The following is a 16,432-nucleotide window of genomic DNA, read 5'->3' as shown; positions in this document are numbered from 1 at the left end:
TCATCACTGGTTGTAGCTGCTACACCCAACAGTGTAAAGCCTGGGTCCCACCGAATAATGAGCCACACAGGATCAGGTGACCCTGAACCATCCCTTAGTTATGCTGCTATAGACGTAGACTGCTGGGGGGTTCCCATGATGCACTGTTTCTTTCTCTTTTTGCTCTGTATGCACCACTCTGCATTTAATCATTAGTGATCGATCTCTGCTCCCCTCCACAGCATGTCTTTTTCCTGGTTCTCTCCCCCAGTCCCAGCAGAAGACTGCCCCTCCCTGAGCCTGGTTCTGCTGGAGGTTTCTTCCTGTTAAAAGGGAGTTTTTCCTTCCCACTGTAGCCAAGTGCTTGCTCACAGGGGGTCGTTTTGACCGTTGGGGTTTTACATAATTATTGTATGGCCTTGCCTTACAATATAAAGCGCCTTGGGGCAACTGTTTGTTGTGATTTGGCGCTATATAAAAAAATTGATTGATTGATTGATTGACAGCATGTTTTCTTTGCTACAAGAGGGTTTCTTCAACTATCGTGGGAGTTTCGTGGCTCTGAGTGGCTCTTAGAGGCATTATCTTCAGTTAACGAGGCTCCTCTCTGAGCGTGGCGCTAATTTCAAGAAGTTCAAAATTTAGCAACAACAGCGTGGCACGGTTTGTGTACGAGTTACTGCGAAGACTTAGAGGCATTTGCGTGGTGCTTATGAGTCTGCTAAAAGCTCATTATCTGTGCACCTGGCAGCTATGCAGGACCTGAGAGGCTATTTTTGGAGCGGCTGCCCTCTTGCACACACAATTCCACCTGCTCTGTGCGCTGGACGCTGTATATAAAATAATTATTTTGTAGCAGATTAATCATTTTCTGCCAAACCTTGGATGCTGAAAACACCTCTAATCGCTTCTGGAATCACAGAGGACTGTTTCATCTGGATGCTTTTTTCCTCTCTGTCCTGCTCCATGTGGAATGTATTTTGAACAACTTAAGGTAACTATTTTTAATGTTTTTATAGCTTGATAAAACAGTTCCGAGCTGTAAAAGTATGTCTATAGTTGATTTAATATCTTGCTAATGGATCACATGAGCTCCGCTGTGTGTGCGCACTGCGCACTGACTCATCACACTTCAAAGGAGCATTTAGGCAGAACGCCAGAATTAACTCCAGTGAATCTGCTAAAAGCAGAGCAGAGCTGTGCAGCCACACAGAAGGAGAGCGCGCAAAAGACCGATTTTGAAGACATAACACAAAGTTAAAAGTTGTATCACTGTGACTTGTAAGCTGCGGAAGATATATATATATATATATATATATATATATATATATATATATATATATATAAATAAAAGGATTAAACAACGAGAAGCCATGCATTATATGGTTTGAATGCACGACGCGGAGTCTGAAACACCACGATTTCCTGGAATTTTTTTTTTCCTCATTTTGTCTTTCATAGTTGAAGTGTACCAATGATGAAAATTACAGACCTCTCTCATCTTTATAAGTAGTAGAACGTGCACAATCATGGACTGACTAAATACTTTATTACCCCACTGTGTACACACACACACACATATATATATATATATATTTAAAAGTGATCCACAGGTGTATATAATTAAAATTCTGTATGCAGAATGGCACCGGGCGCAAAAGAGCGATTTTGCAGAAATAAATGGACGAACACAAAGTTTAAAGTGGGACCACGGTGTAAAAATGACTGAAAGCCAGGGAAAAAATAAAGCCAGCAAGCCATGGATGGAAAGGAAACCAGTGAAAAGGAGCACAGAGGCACACACACAAAAGAGCGATTTTGCGAAAATAACAGACAAACATAAAGCTTAAAGTGGGATCATGGTGTGTGTGTTTAAAGCCAGGGAAAAAAAAAATGAAGCCAGCGAGCCGCGGAGCCAGCCAGGAGCACAGAGGTGGCTGTCCAGGAGCCCTTGGTTCGGTTCTAGCGGTTCTGGTGCATTACAAGTAGATAGCAGCCGGGCGCACAGCTCACAACCGTGGGACTATACTGGAGCATCTATTTTTGGACTGCATTTAAAAAATGTGACATCTTTAAATGCTGCTGTGAATTGAAAACCCACACTTTAAGAGACCAGGTGTGGGAGGGCTAGAGGTTTGGACCAAATCCATGCCTAAACGTGTGCCAACATTGCGTTCTCACGGCACTACGTGGCTTAGTGTGGCTGATGCGAGTCATTCGAGGCTCTAATGACAGGCCAGTCGTGGCTCACTAGAGGCTGCTACGTGGCACATGCGGGGTACAGAGGCACACAGAGGCACCTTCATAGTGGATACGTGATAGATGAAAACGTGGGTCATTCTTTGAATTATCGCTGACACACATACATGGCTCATTATTCATGGCTTATTATTAGGTGGGACCCAGGCTTAAATTGTATGCTAATGCTGGCATGCCTTCTTTACACATCGGATGACTCTGGTATATATACAAGGCTATTATTGTGTTGTTCAAATTTATTTATCCAGTTTACTTTGGAGATCTAAAAGGTGTTATGGTTTGTGCTAGAAAGACATGTTGTGCTTTCGTGTACTTCGTGTCCACACTGAAACGGGAAAGAAAGCTTTAAGTTTTTCTGCTCCCTCTGCTTGGAATGCCCTCCAAGCTGAATTGAAACTGTCTGGGTTGCTTTCTTTGAACACTTTCCACTTTATTTTAAGAGACTGCGAATGGAATTCTTTGGCACAGTGCCTGTGTTTTAAAAATTTTCATCTGGCGCACGTTGTGATACATCTAATAAATTAATGCAGCTGTCACTCCTTGACGATTATCCAGCGTATGCTGACAGCCCCGTTTCAATCCAGTGGTTCAGGTTGGTACTGCACAGTGTGGTGCGTGTCAGAAACAGAGTAATTTAACATTATTTTATTTTTTATCTTGGTGGACCATTTTCATTGCGTACAGAATGCTGATGACTGGACCGGCTGTGGGAAATGCTGTCACGACGGAATGGAGGGCTGTGACTCTTTAAATGTTGAAAGCACTGGCTGTTTCCTGATCAGTGGACCTGATCACACCTGATCATCCACTGATCAGGTCATCACAGGCCTGAATAATGAAATGCTGTGATGATTAAAACTTTTAAAGCGCCAGTCGACTGCGATCAGGTGTGATCTGAAGGAAGTGCTGTGTGATCTGTCAGTGTGGTGATCGCCGACAGCCACGGCACTTTAAATGTTTACACTTTAAATGTTTGCATTCATCAGGCGTGATCACCCTGATCGATCAATCAGGTCATCTGATGATCATACCACAGCGATGGCGCTTTAAAAGTTTAAATCATCACAGCGCTTCTGTGTGTTCAGAGCGCAGCACCGGCATCCTCTGAGAAACGCACCTGGAACAGGAAAAACCACGGAGGGACTTGCTTTAAAACGCTACATTTCCAGCCACGAATTAAAGGATTTTCCAAGGTCATTTTCAAAAATCAGGAGTTTTTTGTGGATTCATGTCCCTCTGTGATGGTGAAATGAACAGGTCAGATACTCCATGTGTGAATCAAACAAACAGTCATTCTGCATACGGACCGCAGCTTACAGACAAGAAGTGGCCAGCATTAATGGATGGATTTAGACTTCTAAGTAAATTACAAGAAACATCTGCCAACAATCACATAACTTACCTACAACGTATGTCCAGCATGTGTGGGACATATGAGTCACACGCTGGCATGTCTAGAAAATTTTCAGTATTCCCAAAATTTTTTGAGGAGCTCAACTTATCAGGACATGCATCAGCGAGCTTCAGCGTTTCAACATGCTTCAACTTGCTCGTAACTTATAAAAAAAAAAAAACAACAACAAAAAAAAAAACCCTTATCCTTAACTTATTGGACTTATGCCAGCATTTTTTAATATGGTTGGCATACACTGGCTAAATTGTCAAGGTGTGACAGGGCCTTAAGCTGATTGTTTTATCTATAAATTGCTTGTATTTTATTTGTTTTAATGTTCTCTTGATGGTGTTAACTTGTTTATTATGATGTGTGCTGCTGCCTTTCTTGGCCAGGACACCCTTGTAAAAGAGGTTTTGATCTGAATGGCTTTTTATCTGGTTAAATAAATAAATAATAAAAATAATAATAGCATTTTTATTTCTAGAGGAAAGGTGCGTGATTGATGCATTGGTGAAAAAGCCGTCATTACTTTGCATGAACAAGTATAGCAAACTCCACCAGCTAAAATGAAAAACTAGAATGTGGGCACTGTGGGGTGGGTGGAAAAGATTAGCAGGACTGATTTGTGATTGAAGGGTAACTGTATGACTGAAACAAAGAATTTGTAAGTTGGTAGGAAGACCAGCCACGTTGAATAGTGCAGACAGTGGTACTGACAAAAACACAGAAGGAATTGCTGGAGGTGGCAGAGCTGATGATGCTGCAGTTTTCCTTTGGACTGAGAATGATGGACAGGATGAGGACATATCAGAAACAGACAGGCTGCACAGAGGGAGGACAAAGAAGAGGTTTATGACATGGTGATAGAGGACATGCATGTGGTTGGTGTGATAGAAGAAGACGCAAAGGACAGGGCGAGATGGAAATGGGCGATCTGCTGTTATGTCCTCTAACAAAAGCTGCTGGAAGAATAAGATGATAAACCTAAAATTGAGGTATGAACAATGTGGACCCTCAAATTTATCACAGTGTTTATATTTGTATGGCTGGTGGCAGTGTTTAAAGTGTTTGCCATAAATGTATCAAATCTTTCACTCTGTGGCAGAAGACTACATTACCTGGCAACAGTCATTATTGTCATGATTGTAACAGCCTCTCGAAATGCACCAGGTGCCTCTTCATTTTGGATCCAGTCAGCCACATGACCAGTGTATTTTGGAACCGCCATCTCACCTGATCTCAGAGGTTAACATAATCATAATCACTTTTGGTGACACACAGTCTGGGTGTTACATCAAGATTCCTCCTAATGTGACTACAGGGACTCAGTATCACAATATGCAACATTCTTACCACATTTCCTTGAAAAAAGATGAGCAACTTTGCAAGTTGCTGAAAAAAAGATGAGCAATTTTGCACATTTTTAGCCAGTTATAAAAACAGAATTTGCATAAAACATTTTGATATGGTTAATGTTTCTGAATCCACATTGACGTTCCCAACCTGATAAAAATGCAGCTGAATGTTCTTCACAACACTTCCTAAATTCATCCTGACCAAACCACTCAGTCTTGCACTTTTTGTTACATTCAAATGCTAAAAATATGACTTTATAAAAACCAACACACAAATTGTTTGCTGGCACAGATGATCGACCCCACGTGTCAGCAATCAGATTGTAAGACTGTACTGGAATCAAGTGAATCAAATGGAAGCCCTGGAAATAATTTCTGCATCCTTGAGTTTCATGCTGTGTAAAGTAGTTGTAAAGAACACATTGCATGAACAGGCTTCAGCTAAAACATGCAGAATTACTGGTGATGTTCACTTTAAACAGCAGAAAATACAGGTTATGTTCATGTTTCGATCAAAACACTACACTTGTTTAATTACTCCGTGCAGACTACATTTAAAGAGAGGAGATGTTTTACTCACCACAAGAGGACAGAACCACAAAAACCAGCACAGCAAAAAAACGCCAGCGATAAGGCAGAATGTATTCCATCAGTCTCTTCAGGATGGAACCAGTATCCTCGCTGGGCTTGTTGGTGGTCGTCTTCATCAACCAAGGTAAGATATATCGACTCCAGTAGATCCAGGCCACTGCTGTTACACCATAACCCTGTAGCATCTGCAAAACAACTGACACCTTGAGCAAAATTTTGAGGAAACCAATGAAAGTGCATACAATTTCTCTGACAAGACTTCAGAATTACCCAAACTGTAATGTTAAACAGATCCTTTTGTGTAAAAGCTGTGATTATTGAACTTTTTACTGAGAGTTGGGATTTCCTGGAAAACAATTCTCAAAATTCCACAATTCCATTTTGTTTGTTTGTTTGATGAACAAGCAAATGCTGGAATAAAACACAATTCATTACCTATAGGTATTCTTACCAAATCTACGCAGAACCAAATGATTTGATTTTGAGGGAAAATAAGTCAAGGTCATGGACCAAGGATAAAAGTCTTGCTCAATGTTTCAATACAGGGGATATGTAGAATGGCTATTTCAAGGAAATGGCTAGAGACACTTCTTGATGTTGTCTGAGTCAAAGATGAAGTGCCTCAATCAAAAATGTTGCTCACCTCTAAAGTAGGGTGTCCAGGGGCACACCTCCAGCCCAGCAGCTTTATTTATTTTTAAGAATGCTTTTTGGTATATTCTGACTAAATTTTAGTGATGGTTAAGTTATTTAAGATTAAGAATTATTTTAATTTATTTATTGACCATCACCTCCAGTCAACCTTGAGCCAAGCAATGCCAGCTGTGTGGAACACAATTATCTGAATGTCATCCAGGCACATCACATTCCTATACAATGCTGTTGAACAGGCCAACATTAAAGCGCAATTTTCAGCAATTTTCCGATTGTTACTGGATGAACATGATGAGTTTGTTTTTGTTAACAGGAAACTTTTTCCATTCCATTAATGTTCAAATCATATGTGATGTGTAAATGCACTGAATTGGGTTGGGAACAGGGTAGGATGTGTTTGATTTGTAAGTAGTTTATTCATGTAACTGTTCCGAATGAAAACCAGCGCAGGCAGATTTGACCATGTGCGCATTCAAATATGTTTTTGTCATTATTATAATAATAACTGGAGCTTCTTAACAAGCCCCCATTTCCCTCCCTGTGTTCAGTATTTGTCAAACACATGCATAAAGTTGTGAATAAAAATCAGGAGCGGCACACGTTTTGTTTTTTACCTGTGTGTCTGCTGCTGTGAGCCCACAGCATTTACAGCCTCACACACACACACACAACACACACCTTTTCCGTTTCATATTTATCCCGTTTGACAGGGTACCAAATTAAATATCACTGCATGTTTTCACTTCATTTCCACTCATCTGTAGCTCATACTCAGTATAATTTATTTTCTTTATATGTAGAATGATCAGACAGAGAGGGGAACCCCACCCCCCAGGGCCTATTTAAATGAATTTAATGTTAAAAATGGGGGGTGTGAACAGGGAGGAGTTTGGTACTTCTGAATATGCGCTCAATTCCACATTGATTGTGACGTACAAAAGGAACATGCTTGGATCCACTTGTACGCACACTGTGATACATTTGATGGTTTTTGTGCATACGCCAATGTCTGGGTTTTAGTGTACACGTTTCAGAACTGCGGCCTGCCATAGAGCGCAATGGCGAGGTGCCAGGGGTTGTCTGTGCCCACACAGGTGCTGACCACGCTGGCATTACTGGCAGCAGGGGCATTCCAACTGGAGCTGGTCGATCGGCCAGGAGTGTTCCAGTCCACCTTGAGCCAAGCCATGCCAGCTGTGTGGGATGGAATCATCCGAATGTCATCCAGGTACATCACATTCCTATACAGTGCTGTTGAACAGGTCAACAAGTCATCAGTAGGAAATCCACGCAAATCTTTGTACATGAGGCTCCAGATCACTGCTGATGACAAGCGGCACTGAAGGCATCACCATGCACTCGCAGTGTATATACGTGCAAATGTCTGTGACAACATGTTACAAATCTCGATTATCTGTTAACTTCTGAAAACATGCTTTTCTGAAGAGTGCAGCATGCCTTTCATAGTATTATGGATGTAAATTATATTTCCAGGGGCAATTTAAAGAAGTAAGCAAACACTGAGTCATTTGAAATGTACAGACCGCAGCACATTCCACAATATCTGCAATGTATTTTCATTTCGTACACTGGAACCTGGCACCATGAAAGTAAATGAGCAGCACAACACTTGATCAATTAGGTTTTTCAAAACAACAACAAAAAACAAGGCACACAACTAGCCAACCAACAAACAACATTATTACCCACCCTTTCCCATGAGTGACACCCAGATATTTCATCCATGGTCGGCTGCCCGAGAGTCCACAGAAGACTGGTGTAGACCGGGAAGTGGAAGCAAAGTACCCCTAAAGTCTGGAGGCCCTCGAAGCTGCTCACACATGTCACGCTGCCAGGATAGGTAAAGGTGAGGAGGAGGAGGAGGCAAGCCCTGGTCAGTCCTCCTCCCCACAGGGCGATGAAGGGATGGGAGTGGAGCAGAGGTGAGAACTGTGCCAGGCGGATACTGTGCACCACACACACATCCACAGAAACAAAGATCATCGGGAAGAAGCAGCTCATTTTTTGCATGATGTGAACCTGCAAATACAGGAGAGAGTGAAGGTTGAGAGCACACAATAGTAATAATAATAATAATAATAATAATAATACAGGTACGGCTGGTGGGCTGAACTGTAGTATAACCAGCAAGATAAATATTTACACTGGTGTAAATATGGATTTACAATTACATAATATTAACAGGCTTTAAAGAGGACATATTGTTCGAAATCTTTTAATGTATCAAGAAAATATGTTCAAGTCCATCAGTATTTGGACACTGTAATTTTTTTAGTTTTTATTATTTATTTCGTTATTTTCCTCCACGCGAGTTTAAATGACTTTGGCCTTGGACCTTGAAAATCGAAGCAGTTGTTACCTATCAGGACATAAATCCTGTGTAAACATTTCAAAACGATGTATGAAAAATTGTGGGTTACAAGCTTTTCACAAACAGACAAACACAAACAGGAGTGAAAACATAACAGGTAACCAGACAAAAAGATGTATTTGAGTCCTTACTGAGACACTTTCACTTTCACCTTCTTTAGCACTGCTGATTTCTCTGAAACAGCTAAACTACAACACACAATGTCTGAACAACTCCCATATAGTAGAAAATTAACATTTAGCAGGAGGGTTTTAAAAACTACTGCCAGTATTTAAAAAAAGAGCGAATCCAGCTAGACTTAGTGAATGTCGTTGACACCGTTTAAATCCTGGAACTCACGTCTCGTATTCACCGATGATTCTTCTGTGATGGACCTTTAACCGAACCGGTTAGCCTTCGTCCTGGAAACGAGTTCGATATTTTTTTCTGCCACACGTAAAAAACATTCAGTCCGAATTTCCTATCAGCCTGCTCCCTCTCCGTCCGAGCCACGACTGACGACAGTGAAAGCGAAAGTATGGCTTTTATATCGCGTTCCCACCAGAAAGTCCCTTATCTGTCCGCCAGGAGGAGGATGGGGTGTTACTAAAGGCTGAACCTCTTGCAAGATTTAAACAAACTGCAATTTTTAAAGCTTTTGCGCTGTAGTTTGCAAGTCCCGCGTTGTACTTTTGTCAGACAGCAAAAGACATGAAGTGAAAATATGTCCGTCTCATCCGGTGACAACCTGAGCTCTGTGCAACAGTGACATCATGTGGCCAGAGCAGAAACTGTTTAAAACAACAGGGCACGAAGCCTCTCAGAGTCCTCATTATGGTTCATACATATATAATCTATGGTTATGGTGATTAGGAGAAGGGGAGGATTAGATATAGTAAAAAAAAAAAAAAAAAACATTTCTCATTTCTTGACGGGGCACAAAAAAAACAAAATAAAACATAAGTGAATCAACCAGAATGGTCAAACCAATCTCACAAGTCTTCGTGATGGCGTTACAAAAATCTGACTCATTTCGTGACAGGAGCATAAAAACGCGTGAGACTGGACTGGATTGTGACTAGTTTATTGTGTGTGTGTGTGTGTGTGTGTGTGTGTGTGTGTGTGTGTGTGTGTGTGTGTGTGTGTGTGTGTGTGTGTGTGTGTGTGTGTGTGTGTGAAGGGCGTGTAATGTAAAAAAAACAACAACAACAAAAACAACAAAACAAAAAAAAACCCGCTGCATATATTTGTGTTCACACACATTGCCCACTGTTGATTTTATTTCATTGTCAAATATTTAATTTCTCAAAGTGATTCACAGACATGAACATTCTGCAACTGTTGGAAATTCACCGATAGTTATTTCAGTTTTCTTACATCCATGTAATTTAAAATTTTGTAACTTAATGTCCTGGCAGAAATGGAGAGGATTATACTGGATATATTAACCAAACAATTACATTTGTAAACATGAATAAATTTGACTTTGGGTTTGTTTGCAAACACACACACACACAATACATATATATATATATATATATATATATATATATATATATATATATATATATATATATATACACACTCAACAAAAATATAAATGCAACACTTTTGGTTTTGCTCCCATTTTGTATGAGATGAACTCAAAGATCTAAAACTTTTTCCACATACACAATATCACCATTTCCCTCAAATATTGTTCACAAACCAGTCTAAATCTGTGATAGTGAGCACTTCTCCTTTGCTGAGATAATCCATCCCACCACACAGGTGTACCATACCAAGATGCTGATTAGACACCATGATTAGTGCACAGGTGTGCCTTAGACTGCCCACAATAAAAGGCCACTCTGAAAGGTGCAGTTTTATCACACAGCACAATGCCACAGATGTCACAAGATTTGAGGGAGCGTGCAATTGGCATGCTGACAGCAGGAATGTCAACCAGAGCTGTAGTGTTGTGTGGGCCGCCAGAAGAGGAGGTACTGCTGGCCCACCACCAGAGGGCGCCCTGTCTGAAGTGCGGGCTTCAGGCACGAGAGGGCGCTGCCGCCACGGACACAACCGGGACAGCTGTCAAGAGATAATGAGTGACAGCTGTCACCCATCTGGTCTACATCATCTCACTCCATAAAGACCGGACGTCATCTCCACCTGATTGCCGAGATATCATCTACCTGTGAAGGTAATATTCTCTGCTGTGTCAGAACTGTGACTTACGTGTGCTCTGTTTGCAGCCGTTTTCCTGTGGTGCCTTCTCAGCTGATTGGTGGTTTATGAGAGTGCCGACGTCTTCGCCTCTCACTCCTTCCAGATAAGTGCTTTAACAGGAGCTGCACATGTGTGTGATTAGAGGTGGAGGTGACTTTCCACCTTCTGACTGTTTTTGTTGCTGGGTGTGCACACACCCACATCTCACTGTTTGTGCTCCTCGCCAGCAGTACCAGATCCGACAGTCGGGGACGGTGATCACCTGGGAATTCGGGACTTGGCGGCTCCAGTATTCACCGGGTTCTGTGGCGGTGGAAATCGTGTGATTCCGGCTCTTCTCAGGACAGACGTCTTCTATCCTCGAGCCTGCCCACACGTCACCTTTGTGAATTGACTATAATCAGATTCTGAGATTGTCTGTATATTCGTTGTGCACATTCACAACATTAAATTGTTACCTTTTGGCTCATCTATTGACCGTCCATTTGCGCCCCCTGTTGTGGGTCCGTGTCACTACACTTTCCCCAACAGGATATCTCGGCCACTGTCATGGATCCCAAGGGGCGTCAACCATCTGTTGGACAGCCAATGGAAGAGCAGGGTGCACTGGCGTCGGCTGGAGGCATGATTGGTGGGTTGCAGCACATCCTCACCGCCTTTACCGCTCGGATGGACCTGATGACCGATCAGCACATCATCCTCAATCGCAGGATGGAGGCTCTCACCACACAGGTGGAAGCGCGCGCTCAGGGCGCTGCTGCAGCTCCTCCTCCTGCCGACCCGGTGCCGAATACAGACGTTCCACTGGTCGTTCAATGACCCCCCCCCCCCACCATCCCCTGAAGCATACATAAGCCCCCCAGAGCCGTACGGAGGTTGTGTGGAGACGTGCGCGGACTTTCTTATGCAGTGTTCGCTCGTCTTTGCACAACGTCCCGTGATGTACGCGTCTGATGCCAGCAAGGTGGCTTACGTGATTAATTTGCTTCGAGGTGAGGCACGCGCTTGGGCTACAGCGCTTTGGGAACAAAGTTCACGGCTCCTTGCCTCTTATACTGGGTTTGTGAGGGAGCTCAGAACTGTTTTTGATCATCCTAACAGAGGAGAGACTGCTTCAACAGTGCTGCTGTCAATGCGACAGGGGCGCCGGCGCGCAGCCGAATATGCAGTCGACTTCTGCATCGCGGCTGCGAGGTCCGGCTGGAATAACGTTGTGCTCCGCGCAGCCTTCATAAACGGACTGTCGTCGGTCCTGAAGGAGCACCTGGTAGCTAAGGAAGAACCGTGGGATTTAGATGGGCTTATCGATCTCGTCATACGGTTAGACAATTGGTTGGAGGAACGCCGTCGTGAGCGAGGCGAAGGACATGACCAGGCACGCGCCGTCCCTCTCCCTTCCGGGTTCAAAAAGGTTCTGCCCTCCCCACGCTCCACAGCCGCAGCGCTCCGTGGGGCAACAGCTCCCCCTGCTGACGTTGCTAGGGAGACGCACAGGAACAAAATGAGAACAACTGACAGAATGAGGAGGCTGGTCCGCGGGGAGTGTTTTCTCTGCAGCTCAAAAGAGCACATACAGAAAAACTGTCCCAAACGGCCAAAACGACAACACCCGCCCTTAGAGACTGGGCTAAGGGGGGTCATAACATTCACGTGGGACACACACACATTGCCACACGACTCCCAGTTACAATCCTGAGTGGGGATTTAACCCTTCAAGCCCCAGCACTGGTGGACACGGGGTCAGAAGGGAATCTGCTAGACAGCAGATGGGCAAGGGGGGTAGGGCTCCCTCTGGTGGTGCTACCTTCGCCATTGCAGGTGCGGGCACTAGATGGCACCCTTCTCCCTTTAATCATGCACAAGATACAACCTGTAACTCTGGTGGTGTCTGGGAATCATCGGGAGGAGATCGAGTTTTTTGTGACTCCTTCTACCTCCCGCGTGATTCTGGCCTTCCCGTGGATGTTGAAACACAATCCCCGGATTGATTGGCCGTCTGGGGTGGTGGTTCAGTGGAGCGAAACCTGCCATCGGGGGTGTTTAGGATCCTCGGTTCCTCCCGGTTTACATGCTAAGGAGAAGGTCAAAGTCCCTCCCAATCTGACGGCGGTGCCGGTTGAGTACCACGATCTTACTGATGTCTTCAGCAAGGATCTGGCACTCGCCCTTCCCCCGCACCGTCCGTACGATTGTGCCATTGATCTGATTCCAGGCGTTGAGTTCCCGTCCAGCAGGCTGTACAACCTCTCACGACCTGAGCGCGAATCAATGGAGACCTACATCCGGGACTCATTAGCTGCTGGGCTGATCCGGAACTCCACCTCCCCGATGGGTGCAGGTTTCTTTTTTGTGGGCAAGAAAGATGGCGGACTCCGTCCATGCATTGATTACAGGGGGCTGAATGAAATCACGGTTCGCAACCGATACCCGTTGCCGTTGTTAGATTCCGTGTTCACCCCCCCTGCATGGAGCCAAAATCTTTACTAAGCTGGATCTTAGGAATGCGTATCACCTGGTTCGGATCCGGAAGGGAGACGAATGGAAGATGGCATTTAACACCCCGTTAGGTCACTTTGAGTACCTGGTCATGCCGTTTGGCCTCACCAACGCCCCCGCGACGTTCCAAGCCTTGGTTAACGACGTCTTGCGGGACTTCCTGCACCGATTCGTCTTCGTATATCTGGATGATATACTCATCTTTTCTCCGGATCCTGAGACCCATGTCCGACATGTACGTCAGGTCCTGCAGTGGTTGTTGGAGAACCGGCTGTTTGTGAAGGGCGAGAAGTGTGAGTTTCACCGCACCTCGTTGTCCTTCCTGGCGTTCATCATCTCCTCCAACTCCGTCGCCCCTGATCCGGCTAAGGTTGCGGCGATGAGAGACTGGCCCCAACCAACAAGCCGTAGGAAGCTGCAACAGTTCCTCAGCTTTGCAAATTTCTACAGGAGGTTCATTAAAGGCTACAGTCAGGTAGTTAGCCCCCTGACAGCCCTAACCTCTCCAAAAGTCCCCTTCACCTGGTTGGATAGGTGCGAAGCCGCGTTCAAGGAGTTGAAGCGCCGATTCTCGTCTGCACCAGTTCTGGTGCAGCCCGACCCTAGCCGCCAGTTTGTGGTTGAAGTGGACGCCTCTGACTCAGGGATAGGAGCCGTGCTATCCCAGAGCGGGGAGACCGATAAGGTTCTTCACCCGTGTGCCTACTTTTCTCACAGGTTGACCCCCGCGGAACGGAACTATGATGTCGGCAATCGAGAACTCCTTGCGGTGAAAGAGGCTCTTGAGGAGTGGAGACACCTGTTGGAGGGAGCGTCTGTGCCGTTCACGATTTTCACTGACCATCGGAACCTGGAGTATATCAGGACCGCCAGGCGGCTGAACCCCAGGCAAGCCCGCTGGTCACTGTTCTTCGGATGTTTTGACTTCCGGATCACCTATCGCCCCGGGACCAAGAACCAGAGATCGGATGCCTTGTCCCGGGTACACAAAGACGAAGTCAAAACTGTACTGCGGATCCACCCAGTCTTTCATGTGTCAAGGATCAAACCTCACCACACCTCGCCCCTCTGTGCTCCCGGACCGGCACCGCCTCCTGCCCGGATCATCGACGGGGAGCCGGCTTGGACGGTGCGCCGGCTCCTGGACGTCTGTCGGATGGGCCGGGGGTTCCAGTATTTGGTGGACTGGGAGGGGTATGGACCCGAAGAACGCTCCTGGGTGAAGAGGAGCTTCATCCTGGATCCGGCCCTCCTGGCCGATTTCTACCGCCGTCACCCGGACGCCCGTTGAGGGGGGGGGTCCTGTTGTGTGGGCCGCCAGAAGAGGAGGTACTGCTGGCCCACCACCAGAGGGCGCCCTGCCTGAAATGCGGGCTTCAGGCACGAGAAGGCGCTGCCGCCACGGACACAACCAGGACAGCTGTCAAGAGATAATGAGTGACAGCTGTCACCCATCTGCTCTACATCATCTCACTCCATAAAGACCGGACGTCATCTCCACCTGATTGCCGAGATATCATCTACCTGTGAAGGTAATATTCTCTGCTGTGTCAGAACTGTGACTTACGTGTGCTCTGTTTGCAGCCGTTTTCCTGTGGAGCCTTGTCAGCTGATTGGTGGTTTATGAGAGTGCCGACGTCTTCGCCTCTCACTCCTTCCAGATAAGTGCTTTAACAGGAGCTGCACATGTGTGTGATTAGAGGTGGAGGTGACTTTCCACCTTCTGACTGTTTTTGTTGCTGGGTGTGCACACACCCACATCTCACTGTTTGTGCTCCTCGCCAGCAGTACCAGATCCGACAGTCGGGGACGGTGATCACCTGGGAATTCGGGACTTGGCGGCTCCAGTATTCACTGGGTTCTGTGGCGGTGGAAATCATGTGGTTCCAGCTCTTCTCAGGACAGACGTCTTCTATCCTCGAGCCTGCCCACACGTCACCTTTGTGAATTGACTATAATCAGATTCTGAGATTGTCTGTATATTCGTTGTGCACATTCACAACATTAAATTGTTACCTTTTGGCTCATCTATTGACCGTTCATTTGCGCCCCCTGTTGTGGGTCCGTGTCACTACACTTTCCCCAACACTGTTGCTCGTGTATTGAATGTTCATGTCTCTACCATAAGCCTTCTCCAAAGTCGTTTCAAAGAATTTGGCAGTACATCCAACCAGCCTCACAACCGCAGACCACGTGTAACCACACCAGCCCAGGACCTCCACATCCAGCATGTTCACCTCCAAGATTGTCTGAGACCAGCCACTCGGACAGCTGCTGAAACAATCGGTTTGCATAACCAAAGAATTTCTGTACAAACTGTCAGAAACCGTCTCAGGGAAGCTCATCTGCATGCTCGTCGTCCTCATCGGGGTCTCGACCTGACTCCAGTTCGTCGTCGTAACCGACTTGAGTGGGCAAATGCTCACATTCGCTGGACACTCTGTCATCCAGTAAAGATCCACCAACATCCATCATTCCTACCAAACTTTCTCCTCTGTATGTTGTTTGTATGAACCAGGCTTTTATTCAAGAAATGTTTGTTTCCTTTTCTGCCAAAATTGTCGTGTACTCCCTGACTGTACGTTTAGTGCTAACAAACCATGTTCTTATGTCCATTTTTAGTTTGGAATAAAAGCAGCACTGCATCTCCTGCAGCCTTGGTGCTGTTGATTGATAGCTGTCCTTCTCTTTTTGCCCACTCATTGGATTTTGATTGGCCAAAAATTGTTGTGGATAATTTATATATTTATAGGTTGTTGTTGTTGTTCATTCGGGTGCCCCCGTCTTGGGTCTGATACAACCTGATCCGCATTGGAATTTGGCACAAGTTTTACGCCAGGTAACTCCAGTTTTTCTTACCTGGAGAAACACACACAGCCACTGGTGTTCTGAAGAGGTCTCCCATCCAAGTACTAACCAGATCCTACACTGCTTAGCTTCTGAGATCTCATGGGATCAGACTTACACAGAGCAGATCGGCTGCTTTATATACATACACTTTAATTTGTCAAAGGCCCAGGATTGCAGCTATATTTAAAAGTCACAAAAAAAAAAAAACTGATGTGCAGAGTGAAAGTTGCTTCATCACAGAGACAACAGCACTTTAAATCAAATAAATTC

General features: G+C 45.1%; 1 protein-coding gene across 2 annotated transcripts in view; it reads right to left on the bottom strand.

The window, feature by feature from the left end:
- The window catches only part of LOC117514002 (antigen peptide transporter 1-like), a 37,111-nt gene extending 27,846 nt beyond the window's left edge, over positions 1-9,265 (bottom strand). Inside the window, exons 1-4 of one of the 2 annotated variants that reach the window (XM_034174285.1) lie at positions 8,966-9,265; positions 7,945-8,274; positions 5,570-5,765; positions 4,753-4,867 (exon numbers count right to left, since the gene is read on the bottom strand). In XM_034174285.1, coding sequence (XP_034030176.1) covers positions 4,753-4,867; positions 5,570-5,765; positions 7,945-8,265 — 632 coding nt within the window. In that variant the 5' untranslated portion in view covers positions 8,266-8,274; positions 8,966-9,265. Of the gene's footprint in view, positions 1-4,752; positions 4,868-5,569; positions 5,766-7,944; positions 8,275-8,757; positions 8,893-8,965 lie in introns of those variants that run through there. The other variant, XM_034174287.1, reaches the window with a different exon arrangement.
- Between the last annotated feature and the right edge of the window lie 7,167 nt (positions 9,266-16,432).

Source organism: Thalassophryne amazonica, chromosome 7, assembly GCF_902500255.1.
Source record: "Thalassophryne amazonica chromosome 7, fThaAma1.1, whole genome shotgun sequence".
Lineage (NCBI taxonomy): Eukaryota > Metazoa > Chordata > Actinopteri > Batrachoidiformes > Batrachoididae > Thalassophryne > Thalassophryne amazonica.
Note: the sequence above shows the minus strand (reverse complement) of the source record. Positions and strands in the feature narration are given on the sequence as shown.